Source organism: Cynoglossus semilaevis, chromosome 19 (assembly GCF_000523025.1).
Source record: "Cynoglossus semilaevis isolate Cse_v1.0 chromosome 19, Cse_v1.0, whole genome shotgun sequence".
NCBI lineage: Eukaryota > Metazoa > Chordata > Actinopteri > Pleuronectiformes > Cynoglossidae > Cynoglossus > Cynoglossus semilaevis.
Genome location: NC_024325.1, coordinates 7,449,890 through 7,465,080, shown reverse-complemented (window position 1 = coordinate 7,465,080; position 15,191 = coordinate 7,449,890). Strand labels below are relative to the sequence as shown.

The window sequence follows — 15,191 nt, the reverse complement described above, 5'->3', positions numbered from 1 at the left end:
TGAAAAATCACTGTCAGATTTCACCTTTCTGAGTCAGTGTCCCCATTACATAACATTGTTATTAAAGAAAATGTCACAAGCTTTGTGCTGTAAACTAAGGTGAACAGCCTCAAAGAACTCTAATTCACCTGTCACCAAGTATGATGTAGTGTCCCACAAATGGATTGCTATACAGGACATGAATCCCTGCAGCCATAAATCTACAGAAATGTCAAGTCATGCAGTGGACCCATCCATCAGGTATCTCATCCTGAAGCCCCTCTTTATGAGGAACCTTCAGTGGTGGGTGTCAACCGTACAGAGTGATACTGCATTATATTTGTTCTCCAACCAAGGTGAACAATGATGACACATCTGCCCAGATAAGTATTTCATCCGGTACATAATAAAAACCGCTCGTCTCATGTTGACAGTTTTGGATCACTTAGCTGTTTGACAGTGGAAGGAGTCACTTCCTGTGACAAGCTCCCTGAAAATGATCATGTAACTGCAGTTTTATCTCTACTGAGTGGTGTTAACAAGCAGCACACAGCTGTTTTGACAAAAGGCAGTGATAAACCCTCTGTACACCACCTGCTCAGCATCAAACAGTGCACACAGAGCTGGGGGCATGCTGGTGAACAGAAGAGAACCTTTACAAGCAGAGTTTTCCCTCAGAACGTTGTAGAGATCAACAGCACAGCTGATAAAACTCAATATTGAACTTACACTGGATCACACCTCTTCTCCACTTCTATGGCGTCTCACATTTGGTAGTGCAAAATGCGTCTCGACCAACAAAGAAATCTTATATTTTTTCAAAAACTTCTTAGAGTCAGTCTTTTACTATTGCAAATACAATTAGGCTCAATCAATCAGCCACTGTCACCACATACCTGAGCAGGACCTTTTGTACCGCTCTCATGTACTTCTTTGCCACTCCCCGCCTAACAGAGTTAATATCTTAACATCCCATCATATATTTTTAAGTGCAGCTGTTTATGGCCTCCCTTATACTTTGTACAGAGTACTGCTAAAGCACAATTTACAAAGGTAGTACTCGTCCTTGGTATGAAACCAAACTGCTGCTCGGTGATCAGAGTCATCAATTGACAAACCACTCTTTTCTGTATTTTCAATGTGTGTCTCAGTGACTTAATACCTCTATAGTCACTGCAGCTCTGTACATAACTCTTGTTGTGTAAAGTGTGCACGAAGTACATTCAATTTTCATTCACCAGGCGGACTCTCACGTTAAAGATCTGTGATAAACATTAATTCATAGTCTATTGCTGAGTCCTTTTTCGGATTGCGGGGGGGCTGAAGGTGCTGGAGCCAGTCCAATCAGCCTAACCCTGCATCAAAACTTACACCAGCAGGAAGAACAAACTCCACACAGAAAGACTGTCAGTTACCCCCAGGGCTCAAACTGCTGACGGTCTTCAAGGCCAGAGCACTTACCACTTCTACACTGTGTGACCCCATTAGTAAAGAACTACAAAAATAAACGTCCGAAAACTCAAGCTGACCTAAAATCTGTAGTAATTCCATTAATAACTGTTAAGATCCACAAGCCTTGGTAAAAATAATCTACTGACTCAAATGAGTATTTCTCACGTCAACAACATAGTAAATTGCAATGGCTAAAAATACTGAGGAAAAAAAGCGAAGCCATGTTTTATTTCAGTCACGCTCCGACTCCTGCAGCCCAGCCTCAGGTCCCGCTCAAGTTTCACTGACCCTTTGATTTCTATTAAATCAACAAGGTCACTAAAGAAAAAAATAATATGGCGTATCTTTCAGTGGGGTGTATGATTAACTCTGTCAGTAATGGTTCTGGTCAAAGTGATGAATGCCACAAGGCCAGAACAATCAGGGGAGGAAGGAAGGATCATGTTCAGCTCCAACAAGTTTAAAAGAAAAGCTTTCCCCGCTGAAAAATGATACAGCAGAGTGTGATTTGTTATTCTTTCTCCGGCCCGTGGAGCAGTGCAGGTACGTGTCTCAGGTACTTGCTAACCTCACAGCCACAGCTTGAACCTGCTGTAATGAAGCATATAAACAGACAGCGTTGGTGACAAATCATCCACCTCGGATGGTGACAGCAGGGGCGAGAATGGGAGCAGTGAGATGAGATATAGAGCATAGAGCCAATCTGCTAATACAGCTCAGTGGAATAATCAGACTGGGCTGTAAAGTCCAGGGCAGAGCCTCATAAATATGCACAGGCTGTAACTGAACCGGGGCCTGATTCAAGCCCCTTTACATTATGAGATATTTCAATTCCTATGCAATCATGCTCTAAAATGCAGCCCGTGAATTTGCCCAATCTATAACGCAGTGAACTATGGAGTATTTATCACTGAAGCTTCTTATCTTTACCCATGTTGCCTTTGGTGAAAAAGAAATAGCCCTTCGGAGTCTGCACAGCAGGCACATTAGCCGGCCCGTTGGCAGGGTGTTAATTTTATATTGACTGCAACTGGAAACCTATTAATTAGTGCAGCCGGTAATTTACTTGCCAGGCCTTGTAGGAACAACCGGTGTAGGAGCCACCGTGGTTAAAAAGGCTCAGGTTTAATGCTGCCTCGCCGCTATCCTGCTGTTCCTGCAGAAACAATTTATAAAACGGTCCCATGTTTCTTATCACAAAACTGACGCTGTATGATCTTCATATCATTCTTCAAAAGAGGCAAATCCATGTGTGTGTGTTGAACGGGAGACTGTGTGCAACTGAGTGGCTAACTGCACACCCGCCTGCATATGAGAATATCTAATGTCCGCAAGTTGATCTTCATACGTTGCAGGAAAGAAAGGAAATCAATGATTGTCAGGAAACACAGAATGAGAGGGGGGGAGAGGCCGGGGGAGGGGAGGTCAGGGGAAAGGCTATGTATACTGCAGGTCCCCAACAGATGAGATTAAAAAATGATTTACTGGGACATTCCAAACCATGTCTCAAAAGCCAAGGTTAGTCCAGTCATTTTGATAGTGCCACCAGAAAAGCACCTTTAAAGTGTAATGTGCTCTGGTCCAGGACCATGACCTAGCTGTCCGAAGAAATGGCCTGATGAATAAACATGGAGGTCCTTGCTGAAGTGATACAAACTCCAGTCCACTATTGGTTTCTCTGACTTGACTCGCAGGTTAACGGCGTGTTATACGTGGTGCTTACCAATTGACGAGCCAAGGAATTAAATGAATAAAACTTTTTTTTAATACGGTGACTTATGAAGTTGAAAATATAATATTTTTTAACTAGCTTCGATTAGTGAGGCCAGACGGTGAAAGTAGGGCTGGTGCACTTGCTAGGCAGAGAGAAATCACCGGTTTAATCCCCGGTGGTAATCGATGGTCGTTCTGTATGGAGTTTATGTGGTCCCTGAGTATTTCACCTTTCTCCCAACAATCCAAAAACATGCAGGATTAGGCTAATGTGACACTGTAAATTGAGGGCGGCGAGTGCCCCCAACTTTTTTTTTTACATGTGTTGTTAATAGAAAACCATTGGCTTTTTTCTTTCACTGGATTTTCTCTCGAAAACCCCGGGGACTCCACTCTGACTTGGCATTTTTTCAGTAACATGAATCAAGACTTAAAACAATAGGAACTCACTTCAGACTGGACACAAACCTTTCTATAAAGACCCTGACTCATATTTGGACTTTGAACAAAGAGGACTTCACTACAAAACTGTGAGTTCACATTATTTTTTATGGTGCAGACACTGATGCTTAAAACCCTGTCCCTGAGGACATAACCCAAACCCTGGCCAACTACTGCCCATACAAAGTCTTTGTGCAGCAAAGAAAACCTGACCACCTGGGACAACAAAACCCTGATACTGGCCTCGTTAATTCTAAATTAGGCTGAACACTAAAGTGTAACTAGGCAATTCCCAGAGCAATCTGACATCACAAAAGTCTCCCCTTTAAGCAGCTGTGAGTCTGTGACAATAGGCAACAGCCTTCATTAATTCCCAAAATAATGACTAGTCCATCATCGTGACCCTCAACATCTATCATGTTACTGCTTGTAGCCGTGTCCCAGATCAGGAGCCACTAAGACTGCACCAGAATACACTTTTAGCAATGTAACTATTTCGTTGCTGGCTTGCTGTGTTAAAAGATAAAAGGGTGGGGAGCGGTTGAATGAGGGGCAGGTCTTTTTCATAAGAGGCCAAAACTTGAATCAAGCTTTGAGAAAACTCCTTCCTGGTTCCTCCCTGTTTTAGGGCTTTTGAGCAACTCTCCCCCTTCTACCTGGTTGCATTAGGACAGAGGTAATAAAAGTTGTGCCTAAATTTACTACGTGGATTATTCTCTGTGACGACCCATAGAAAACGGTCCAGCCAAAAGAGATTCTTCTACTTAGTTCAGAAGTGTTTTTCCAATTAATGCAAGGAAGCGTTGGCTGAGAGCCGGATGCACTCTGCTGAAAGAGCCTTCAAATGGGACAGCTTAGCCATGCCATTATACAATTGTCCTTTAGATGCTGCCTCTGAAGGACACATCCCCCAGATTGAAACACAGCCTTCTGGAAAATAACCTTCTTCGTCCTCAGTCATCGACTCTCATTGAGTGGCCGTTCCTAATGACTGACCACCTGTGACCTTCATCCACTTTAGCTGTTTCTAGTTACTATCATTCATTTTATTCTTAACACTGATCGTCATCAGTTTCTCCACATTTGACTTTATGACATCCTTACCTATTAACCCCCATTTATTTTGAGATCCATTCATGGCCACTTATCTTGACTAATTCCTATCCTCTGTCATTCATTGATGTGAATCCCCATCCAGGCCAGTGAGGTCACCAATTGAAAGCATCTGACCTCCATCTAGCCGTCTGGGTGACATGCCATTACCCATCCATCTTTTCCCTAACTCCCCCATCTTTCCAGTCGCTCACATCCATTACTTCCCACTGACAGCCAGCCAATTTCATCCTGAATTGCGATGAATTGGAAAGGGGATGTTTGAATAATCAACACAAACAAATACAATTTAACTGTATAAAGATCGTGTCGCATTACCACTGCAGTACATTGTACCGTGTACTGTACATATGTCACGTTAACATGCTTGGTATCAAGCATTGTAGTGTATAAATTGTCCTGAATTCAACACATGCTTGGATGTAGAATGCATTAGTCATTTTTATTGACCTGCTTCCAATATCCCCGCAGAGATAAATGGTTTCATTCGGTTCCACTTATGCCAATGAGATAAGATAGACAGACGGTCTGTCAGAGCACCTCCCGGAACTGGAATCTTTCCAAAGACTGCTTCATATCCCCAAGCATTTTTTTTTGTTTGCTTGGGGACAATTAAAAACAAAGGCGTCTGGTAGCAGGCCAGCACACTGACTGATGCTGATTCACTTTCACTGACCTCTAATAAGGCACACTACAGCGCCATCACAGGACAGCTACAGAAACTAAGAATAATGTTCTCACGGTCAAAGAAGAAGACAAAAAACCTATGGATAACCTTGATAGTTTGGTTAATGTGTATTGTCACAGCAGTAGACAAGACAGGGGGTTTATATATAGTGGAGTTTATTTTACAAGAATATAGATGGCTGTATATTATAGTGTCTTGTTAATGTAATGAAATGGTCCTGGGTTATAACTGATCATCACTGATAAGGTCATTTGTTCTTATTTTTGGCTGATGAATTGAATCATCAATTCATGTCTTTTCAATAATATTAAATGTCGCCAATAAATAGTAATTTATGAGAAGCGTAGGGGGAAATGTTAGCAGTAAATACATTCCGGTTTTGCGCTCAAATTTGGTGTCCACATAAAACTTTCTACTCATACTGAAGCGTCTGACACGTTCAAAATGTAACATAATGTAGGTATTTATTTATAAACTTTAAATATTACATATTTTCCTTTGATAAGGCAGATTATATGAAGTCCAGAAAGATGGTGTTACTTTAAAACATTCCAGCTCTCATGATGGCATACATTTACAGTGAATCCATATAGTTAATGACACAGAATTTCTATTAGGCCCACTATGATGCAATATGAATAGATGAAAAAAAATGTTAGGTTTCAAATGGAAACCTCCACTGGAAGGACTTTTAATTTATTACATGTCAGAGAATACATTGAAAATACTCAAAACATAAAATACCTTATTGGTGCAAAAAATGTACTACCTGACAGGAAAAAAAAATTATCTAATGTGCATAACTACGGCAAAAAAAACCCAAAAACAAAACAAAACGTCTTGCATCCTGGCTAACTAGAGCTACCTACATATGTCTAACAGACATCGGAGGACAGTACTTTATGCAAATATGCTAAGTCACTTAATTGAAGTTAAAATACTACAAAAAACAAATACGCTATTTCTGTAGCCTATGTGCAGCGTTCACTGCTAACAGCACCACAACATCCACTATAGTCTAACTACATACTGGTAGTGTGTCAGAGGACATGCCAAGGCAGATCAGTGAGCCATTCTGCTCTGTATTGTGTCATCAACTCTTAACTATTTAACACAAGAGCGGGTCACGTCCCAGGGAGGAGTCAATGTTTAAACATCTCTGAGATTTAAACAGATTTAGGCTTGTAAGGAAAAGGAGATCCAAAAGTCAAAGCAGGCAAATACTTTACACAGTCTAATGAAGACTTACCATTGGGATAATACTAGTATAAGAGGAAGAGGTGTGACCACAAAGCTTATCAGCAGATCAGTGACAAATTAAAGGGAAGCCACAAGTAATAAGGTGCCGGGGTCACGGCATTGATAAGTCTCTGGAAGAGAGCTGGACATTGTCCGTCCAACAATGAGTTCCCGCGTTTGGGTTTTTTGATGTCGGCTGTGATGGTGGAGCAAGTCTTCTAACGGTGCATGAGTTATTTCCAGTTGATGTCGAAGAGTTGAGTTGAGATCTGGTATCTGCACGTACTGTATCAAGTGTTCCAAGATGCTTAGTGTTTTATTGATATTGATCTTTGCAGGAAGAGGAAGAGTGAGGGGTTTGAACTTCCTGGGAAAGGGTCAAAGTAGAACCACTGGTGCCACAATAACAATTGGACAATTGGACTAAATGAGATTGTACGGACATCTGGCAGGGACACCTTTTGGAGCCTGGAACTGAGGGGATGAGGGAGGTTTAGGTATGTGGCAGTCCTTATTGGATAAGGAATGATTAGGTGTTGTTCCATCACATAGTATTTGGCTCAGGAACCTCTGTGGGCTGTTGCCCAGCGACTTAGAAATTGGAAAGGTAGGAAGGTGAGAATAATATCTGAGGAGTGAGTGTGTTAAATTCTTGGAACAACTTCGTATTATTGTTTTTAATGTTCTTCTCATATGCAGGTTCCCACCTGCTCATATGCGTAGATGTCTGTGAACCACTGATCCTTCGGTGTAGATTCACCTGTGTATAATGAAATGTTAATACACTCATGTATTGTCCTTGATGATAAAGAGCTATACGCTGTTTGTCCTTGAATGTTAAATGAAATCAGTACTGCCACTGCCTAGAGTTGCTTGCTTCCAATTTTCTTAGGTTTGAGCTGCTCAGTGTTGTGTCGGTAAACACTGTTGCCTCACAGCAAGAGAGTCAGCAGTTCATATCCTGGCTTAGGTTGGTGTTGGGTCCTCTTTTGGTACTCCTTCCTCCCAGAGTACACAGAACGTGCAGGGATTGGGTGAAATAAAGCCACTTAAACAACCACAGGTTTAACTGCGAGTGAGAATGATTGATGATTTTCTGTTAATGACCCTATGATGGAATGTCAACGTGCTCTGCGAGTGAGAATGATTGATGATTTTCTCTTAATGACCCTATGATGGAATGTTGAGGTGAGCCCCGATTTTACACAATATTTATTCATATTTTCCTGCTGTTCAAGGACCTAGCTGTTTGTTGATGATGAAAACATGGGGGAATTTCCAGTTTTTCTCTACAGATTTGAATGAAGCTGTCACTCAGTTGGTGTCATCTAGTATCTAGTTCATCGTGGTAACTACGTAATCAACCATACAGCTTAACCCTCGCTTCTGTTGGTTTTCCTCTAATTTGTCACCGTCTGTTCACTGTAGAATAACAGTAGTGTCACTCCTACTCTATTCTCCTATTTTGCTCAGTATTCTGCATTTATGTAACTTTTTTTGTTGCTGCTCCTACAGTGGTCTAAAAGCAGCAGAGGTGTGAGAGGGAGTTCTTTGTGCCTTATTGCTTTTCCCATTAGATCCACAGTCTCGTTCCCTGAAGTTTTGCGTTTTGAAGTTAACAGTCCAACGGAACCTCCTCGTGCAGCGGCTCTTTGACCTCCGTGATGTCACCACTCGGTCCAGCGACCTTTTCTTCACATCTCACCGGCCTGATGATGACGCACGGCCTTACCGGCTCAAGGCTCGCGCCGGCGCGCGCTGGGCTGCGGCTGTCGCGTTCGTATTCCTCCTGCGCGCGCTGGATCTTCCTGTTCCGGAGCTTCCGCTTGTGGAAATGGAACGTGGCCAGGGACACGAGCACGATACCCACGAGCACGACCACCAGCACCAGGAGGGCGAGCGTGGACGAGAAGGGCGGGAAGATGCTGAGCTGCTCCACGCAGGTGCCGTTGTTGGCACCGTGGAGGGCCCCGTGGCAGCGGTGCAGCGGCACCGGGAGCCGCGAGGCCTCGGAGGTTTTGGCCGTCATCCGGTCCACTTTTCCTGGACACTCCCTCTCTCCTGTTTCTCTCTCTCGCCCACTCTTTGTCGTGCTCTCTCTCTCTCTGGTCTCAGCGCGGAGACACCGGCCCGCGCATGTGGTTACCTGCAAGAAGAAGAGTGATACCCAGAAGCATCAGGAACACGCCCACACAGAACCCTTCATTAACTGCCACTTAAACAGCTGAGGATCAGTCTGTGATATTTTCATATAGAAAATGCGCACTGTTTTCTTATGTGCTCAGACAGACCCACAAAACACAGCCTTAATCCATTATTGCATCAGATGGTGTTGATCAATTTATTATTAAAAAGAAAAAATAAGGCACTCAAAACAATGGGCTACATCAATGGAATGTGGAGGCCATACAAAAGGGATGCACCCTCTTCTAGAATCAGATCCACGCAGCAGCCTTTTAGGACCAGAATCTCCGCTTTACGCACAGGATCACGTCTACGTTTGATCCACCTATTGCAAATACACAATTCCCTAAATGAAAAAAAAAAAAAAAAATCAATAATAATAAATCGGTGTATTCTTACCTGATGAAAGAGTCCGTGAGTGGAGAGCTGATGAGTGTAAATGTAAAAATGGGATCGTAGTGACGTTATTTCAAATCCTGTGATGCTGCTTCTCCGGATGCTGCTGCTGCTGCTGCTGCTGCTTCGGATCTCCGTTCACCCTGGACGCTTTGGCTGCGGCAATCCGCTCAGTCTGCATCCAGGACAGCGCTCTCCTCCGCTAAATTCTTTCAGGGTGGAGGAGGGTGGGGAGAAAGATGTCTCAGTGTGCATCCAAGTAGGTTTGGAAATGAGATTAGAATAGAGCTGTGCGTCCTCCTGCCGTTTCTCCTCCTCCGGTCATCTGCCGCTCCACTCAGCATCTGAATGAATCAGCTGCAGCTGCATTAAAGGTCCAGTATATCCCACCAGTCAGCTGGCAGGGATGGGTTTTCCTCCCTCTTCTTCTTCTTTAAACGTAGTCTCTGTAACACCCACACCACAGTGCTTGTGTTGCCTTCTAATGACAACGAATTCTCATTAGTTCTAGCCAAATCCCAACCGTGAATAAAATCAGAGGTAGGATACAGTTGTTATTTTCACATCTGATCCAAAACCATTGTTTTTTCAGAGGGTGTGGCCAGTCATTGCTGCAAACACACACGTTTTTACACCTTTAATAATCTGTTCACATCTTAGTCAAAACACACAACAGCTTTAGTGCCATTACAACGTGTGGTAGGTCCAATAACTGTGTTACAGGAAAGGTGTGCTACAATTCTCACGTACACCATTTATAAGCTGAGTCCTCCCTCTTCCCTGCAGGGGGTGCTATGCACGCAGCGATGATGCCCTGTTTCATGCACCGAGTGCTGTCGGTTCTGAATAAGCCCAATTCAACACATAATTAAATTATACTTTCAGGTCGGACAGCAAGGGATTTAACATTACGCCATTAAGCCACCATTGTGCCAGTGTGGCTGATTGTAGCGCAGAGTTCCTACAGTACTATGACGCTGTACACTGTCAAACATGTCTGAAAGCAGATCTTTCTCCACGAGACACCACTCAAAAATAGTCATTAGTCAAAGGCTCTACAACATGCTCCAACACTGTGCCCTGTGGCTTTTCACATTTGCTGTAGAGACGGGCTCTTTCACAGACAAAATCACTTGAAATAAGTTTGAAACCCTGTAATTTGGATCAGCACCACGGTGAACTCCAGCTCCTCCCTGACAGCAGGCAGTGACATCTGCTCCAAAAATAGAAGTGTGCTTGAAGGATACAGAATACAGTGGGAGAGCTGTTTCTACAACGAGGACATACCCTGACCCACCGAGGCTTTGAAGCTGCTGACAGCACTTTTCCATTTGCATGTGAAAACTTTTCCAGTGTCTGATCGTGTCCTCTGAGCAGCTGTGATTATGTAATGGATTCCCATTGAAAAATAAAGTGGTAACGTGATGTCAATTGGATTATTAATTCAGTGCCTTTTTTTCCTGTGATCTTTTACATTGTACAACTTTGGAGCAAATGTTTAGCTGCCATACAGCCTGTGAAGTTTGGTGGTTTGATTGGCAGAGTTGACATGTTATTATGTGACCTGGACTGTGACGGGAAGCTGAGGTGGAGGTGGCTGAGCTGAAGATGATGACATTTTCATTGGAAGTGATTAAGGAAGGCCAGAATTAGAAAGAATGATATCACAGGGACAGCTAAGGTTAAGCAGTTGATATATAGAGTTAGAGAGGCTGTGGAAGTGTGCTGAGGGAACTGAATGCATATATTGGACACCAGGTGAAAGTGGCAGATCCCTATCTCGCCCATCATTCTTTATTTATTTATAAATGTTTTGCTTTGTAGGTCTTGTACTGAAACTACTGAAACTACAAGGTCAAAGGCTCAGGAAGAAGAAAGCTATTATCTTGTCTCACCAATTGCTTCCTTTATGTAGCAAATAAATGTCATCGCAACAGATTTAAACGCTGTTAAAGTACAGAATACAAAGTAAGTTATGTCCAGATGTATTCCACCGCCGTCTTTTTAACTTGCATTGGTCTCGATGTTAAGCACTGCCCCTTTAATGCAGAGCAGGGAGACAAACTCATCGCATCCATGTCATCCTGGTTGGACTGTCTGGAGAAAATCAAATTAAAATACACGTCCAATAAAGGAACCACTGAGACATTTTTTATTTTGAAACAGATAGATGGCCGCTGTCAGGCGAGAGAATCAAGTTGCCCATCTCACCTCGTGGACAGAGCCAGGCTTCTTCTTATTGATGTTTGTTGGTTTTGTGGGTGCCAGCTGTTTTTAGCTTGCTGCTACAGCATTCCAAGCTACAGTGCAGGACACTGACAACCAAAGAGCACTCCTACAAACATACAATAGTATCATGGTTCTTTAGCGCACTGGATTAAAGCTCCATTTTGGCCCCTAGGGGGCAATAACGAAAAAAAAATCTCTAATTACATGGCAAAAAAAATTGACATAATGTTCTATTAAAGGACATTTAAAGATCGCAAACCTTTCTGTGAAATATACTTTACCTCCCTTGTTCCCTGGTACGTCTTTTCTGCTGCTCCCTTTAAGATTTTTTTTTTACAGCGCCTCGTCTGCTTCAGTCTCAGCCAATCACTCGCATCCTCTAGTTTTGCATTAAATATTTTTATGTCCTACTTTACAACGCTCATAAATCATCTAAGAACTGCTTTTTTATTTTTTACTGCAATAGACATTTTCAACATTGTCCTACAACTTTGCTTAAAATTTTAATTAACCTGATGAGATCCGTTAAGTTATGTGTGATGGTAAATCACAGCAGGAGTTGTCAGACGGGGATGAGGGAACATCTGCATTTCTACAGTGACACACCATTGTCTTACAGGGAGATCCAGCACTGACCTTTTTAAACAGAGACTCATTGTTCTGATAAACCGGCCTCACAACATTATCTTGTACAGTAGAGACAAAAGCAGATGTCAGCCATCCTTGCATTATTTTAGAGACAAAAGCAGATGTCAGCCATCCCTGCATTATTTTACTATCATTCATCATTTTCATGAATGATAGTTGCAATTACAACAAATATTCAAAAAGCGTTCAATCAGATAAAGGTCCCTGCACTGCTTTAAATTCACAGTGAAAGCGCCTGAGATTCTCACAGTAATTCTCTGGTCTTACGTGGACATGCTCCATCACCAGCAGGGCTCCATGAAAAATGAATGGCCTTGGAAGAAGTGCTGGTCCTTGGGTGATAAACTAACTGTAGGTGAGTGCATACTGAAAGATTTATACAACTATTCAAGCACAGTTTAAAGCGTGGCATATGTTTGAGGGATGTTAAACGGAGAGCCATTACACCATTCAATTTAAAATTCATACAAATTCCCTTTTTTCAGGCCAAACCGCCCTGTGTTAGACTGTGGTAAGGATACCAGTCACTGAGCACATGTCACTATGATTAATTTTCACAACATACAAATGAATGTAGTTTTAATGAGAATTCTCAGTTTTGGTTTGCAGCCGTGGGAGGAATCACTGGGGCGGGGACTAAATCTGCAAACGCAATAAGTCCTAAAATGTCGTCAAGCTAAGGTAACACTTTTATATCTAATATATATATAAATAGCATTTTCCTTCAGAGAGAGGGAGAGAGGTTTGCTCTCTCCTGTATCTTTGCGGACCAGATGTGATGGAGCATAGAGTAAGGATTTAACAGTTTACAGATTAATATTAACATATTTACCAGGGCCTTTCATAACCCTGTGAAATATTTTTCTGGCTTCTTCAAAATCATTTCCATTTTTGTGATGACGCACCAACAGCTTTAATTTATTGGATAAACATCATTATCAGCTGATAGCGAGTACAACATGCGCAGATAGAATTGAGCAATGTCACTGGCTTGTTTTTTTTCTTGTAAATTTAAATTTAGACTCAGATATGTAAAGTACTTCAACATTTGCAGTCAGCAACATCAAGAGGAAAGTTGTCCATATATGGAAATGTGTGTTTTTTTAATGAAAACCTCCCATGGATTTACTTTTAATTCTATGTATGCAGTTAGTTTTATGTTTTCCACTTTTTTGTAATACATTAAAAACATCTCTGTGTTTTTCAAGTAGATGCCATATTTCCATTTTTTTTTCTGTTTTTATTATCTCTTATCATTTGGCTTTTGTTTTGGATAATTTCTTTTCTTTTTTTGCCCTGGCTGCTTTTTCCACTTTCTCACGTGTGCAAAGGATTTAAACAAATAACTGTGACAAAATGATCTATGTTAAATATTCGCTCACACTTAAACACCCTAGACTTTTTGTGTGCTACAAAGAGTAGCTGGGCAATTTTGCAGAGGTTAACTTTACAATTAACAGGCTCATTAAAAGTCCCAACATGATAATTACAGACTAATTTTAGATGGAAGGTTGTATTGCACTGTGTTTGCTAATCTCCGTCCTACATCTGTAAACAGAATTAAAACTCTGTTGTACTGAGAGTACATTATCACACCTCTGCACTGTGTACATTCCATTTCTGGGTAAAAGTGACTGGTTTACAGTAGCTGAAAGCTGGAGATCAGGATCAGGATAAGGAGGAACCAATCAGGAAGCTTCAACCCAAACTTAGAGTCACATGACACAGAAACAGTGGGATGTTTATTGTCTTGAGATAATTGTGTCTGAAAGTAGAATCAAAGTAAAAAAATAATAATTATGTATTTTCCAAGAGGAAGTAATTGAACCAGCTTAGATGATTAGTAGATACATAACACACTGTGGCTGAAGGTTCGTTTTTCTACTGTGTAATGACTCTCTTCATCATTTCTGCCCATTACTGAGCCGACGTGTCTCCAGCCTGTGTTTATCAGAATTATTAACAGTAACAAGAACAGGTTTATGACGCTAAGCGTTGTAATTATGTTCCATTCAGTGTCTTGAGGTGTGTGTGTGTGTGCACATATACTTAGTGAAGAGGAAAATGAAAATCAGGATTTTGAGGTCATTTTGACACTGTGTGTGTGTGTGTGTGTGTGACTGCATCTTCATATGAAGGAGCTGATATCTTTAAAGCTGCAGGCCGTCGCCAGGCAGGAGCAAATCCTCTTGATATTCTTTCCACACACTCACTACTACTCTCATTCCCAGTCCCTGTCAGCAGAATTTATAACAAATTACACCAAAGCAGGTTTTACCATGCATTGCACTCGTGCACGCACGCACACACCAACGCACCTGCACGCGGACACATACACAGCCACGGGCGCATACACACGCACACACACACACACACACACACACACAGACACAGACAATGACCAACTTGGTCTTGTGTGCTGCAGAAATGGCTTCAGGGAGGGAAGAATGAGGCTGTTGTCCACACAAAGAGGGAGGAAATATCTCCCACAAATTGACTTTTCTTTTTGCTTAATGATTTCTCTGTCCCCAGGCATCAGCGTGTGACAGAAAGTGTGCATTTATTATGAGGACATTTTTGCATTCTAAATGAAGTCTCACACAGACACATTACAGCTTCCTGGTTGGAGTTACCTTTAAAGGAAGGTCATCTTGAAAATGAAAGATGTTTTCCATTTAGAGTTTTTTTTTCACATTACAGTAATTACTCTGGCTTTAGTGGACTGTGGTGGGAGCACAGATAATGACAGTGGAGAGAACGTGAAGGTTATGATGATACACAAAGGCCTTGCACGTACTTTTCCATACATTCCTCTTCGAGGCAAGTTTGAACAGGATAACTTTCTACAATCATCGCAGTGTTCATTACAGTTTTGTAACAGAACATTTTTTAATAGGATTAAAAAATGACGTTTATATCTCTAAGTGTTTTCTAGCTCTGATTTGAAACTAGTTCAAGTGTAGTGCTTTTCAAACAGTGGGTTAAGAGCCAGAAACGGGCCTCAAGGATACATTTTGCAGGTTACAGAAATATGGTAAAATAAGCTTAAATATCTGTTGTTTTTTGTTTTTTTTACTGATGCAGCAACATCAGCTTTCCTTTCATGTTT

At 41.8% G+C, this 15,191-nt stretch overlaps 1 protein-coding gene across 1 annotated transcript; it reads right to left on the bottom strand.

Moving 5' to 3' along the window:
- Positions 1-8,088: 8,088 nt before the first annotated feature.
- On the bottom strand, positions 8,089-10,633 carry LOC103395076 (uncharacterized protein C11orf87 homolog). Its single transcript, XM_008332652.3, has 2 exons — positions 9,209-10,633; positions 8,089-8,771 (listed from the first exon to the last, which is right to left on the bottom strand). The coding sequence occupies exon 2, from the start codon at positions 8,652-8,654 to the stop codon at positions 8,241-8,243; it is 414 nt and encodes a 137-aa protein (XP_008330874.1). The 5' UTR covers positions 8,655-8,771; positions 9,209-10,633; the 3' UTR covers positions 8,089-8,240.
- Positions 10,634-15,191: the final 4,558 nt, after the last annotated feature.

Bases quoted from the DNA above. Each gene is read 5' to 3' on its own strand.
- LOC103395076 (XM_008332652.3), bottom strand. From the start codon at position 8,654: ATGACGGCCAAAACCTCCGAGGCCTCGCGGCTCCCGGTGCCGCTGCAC.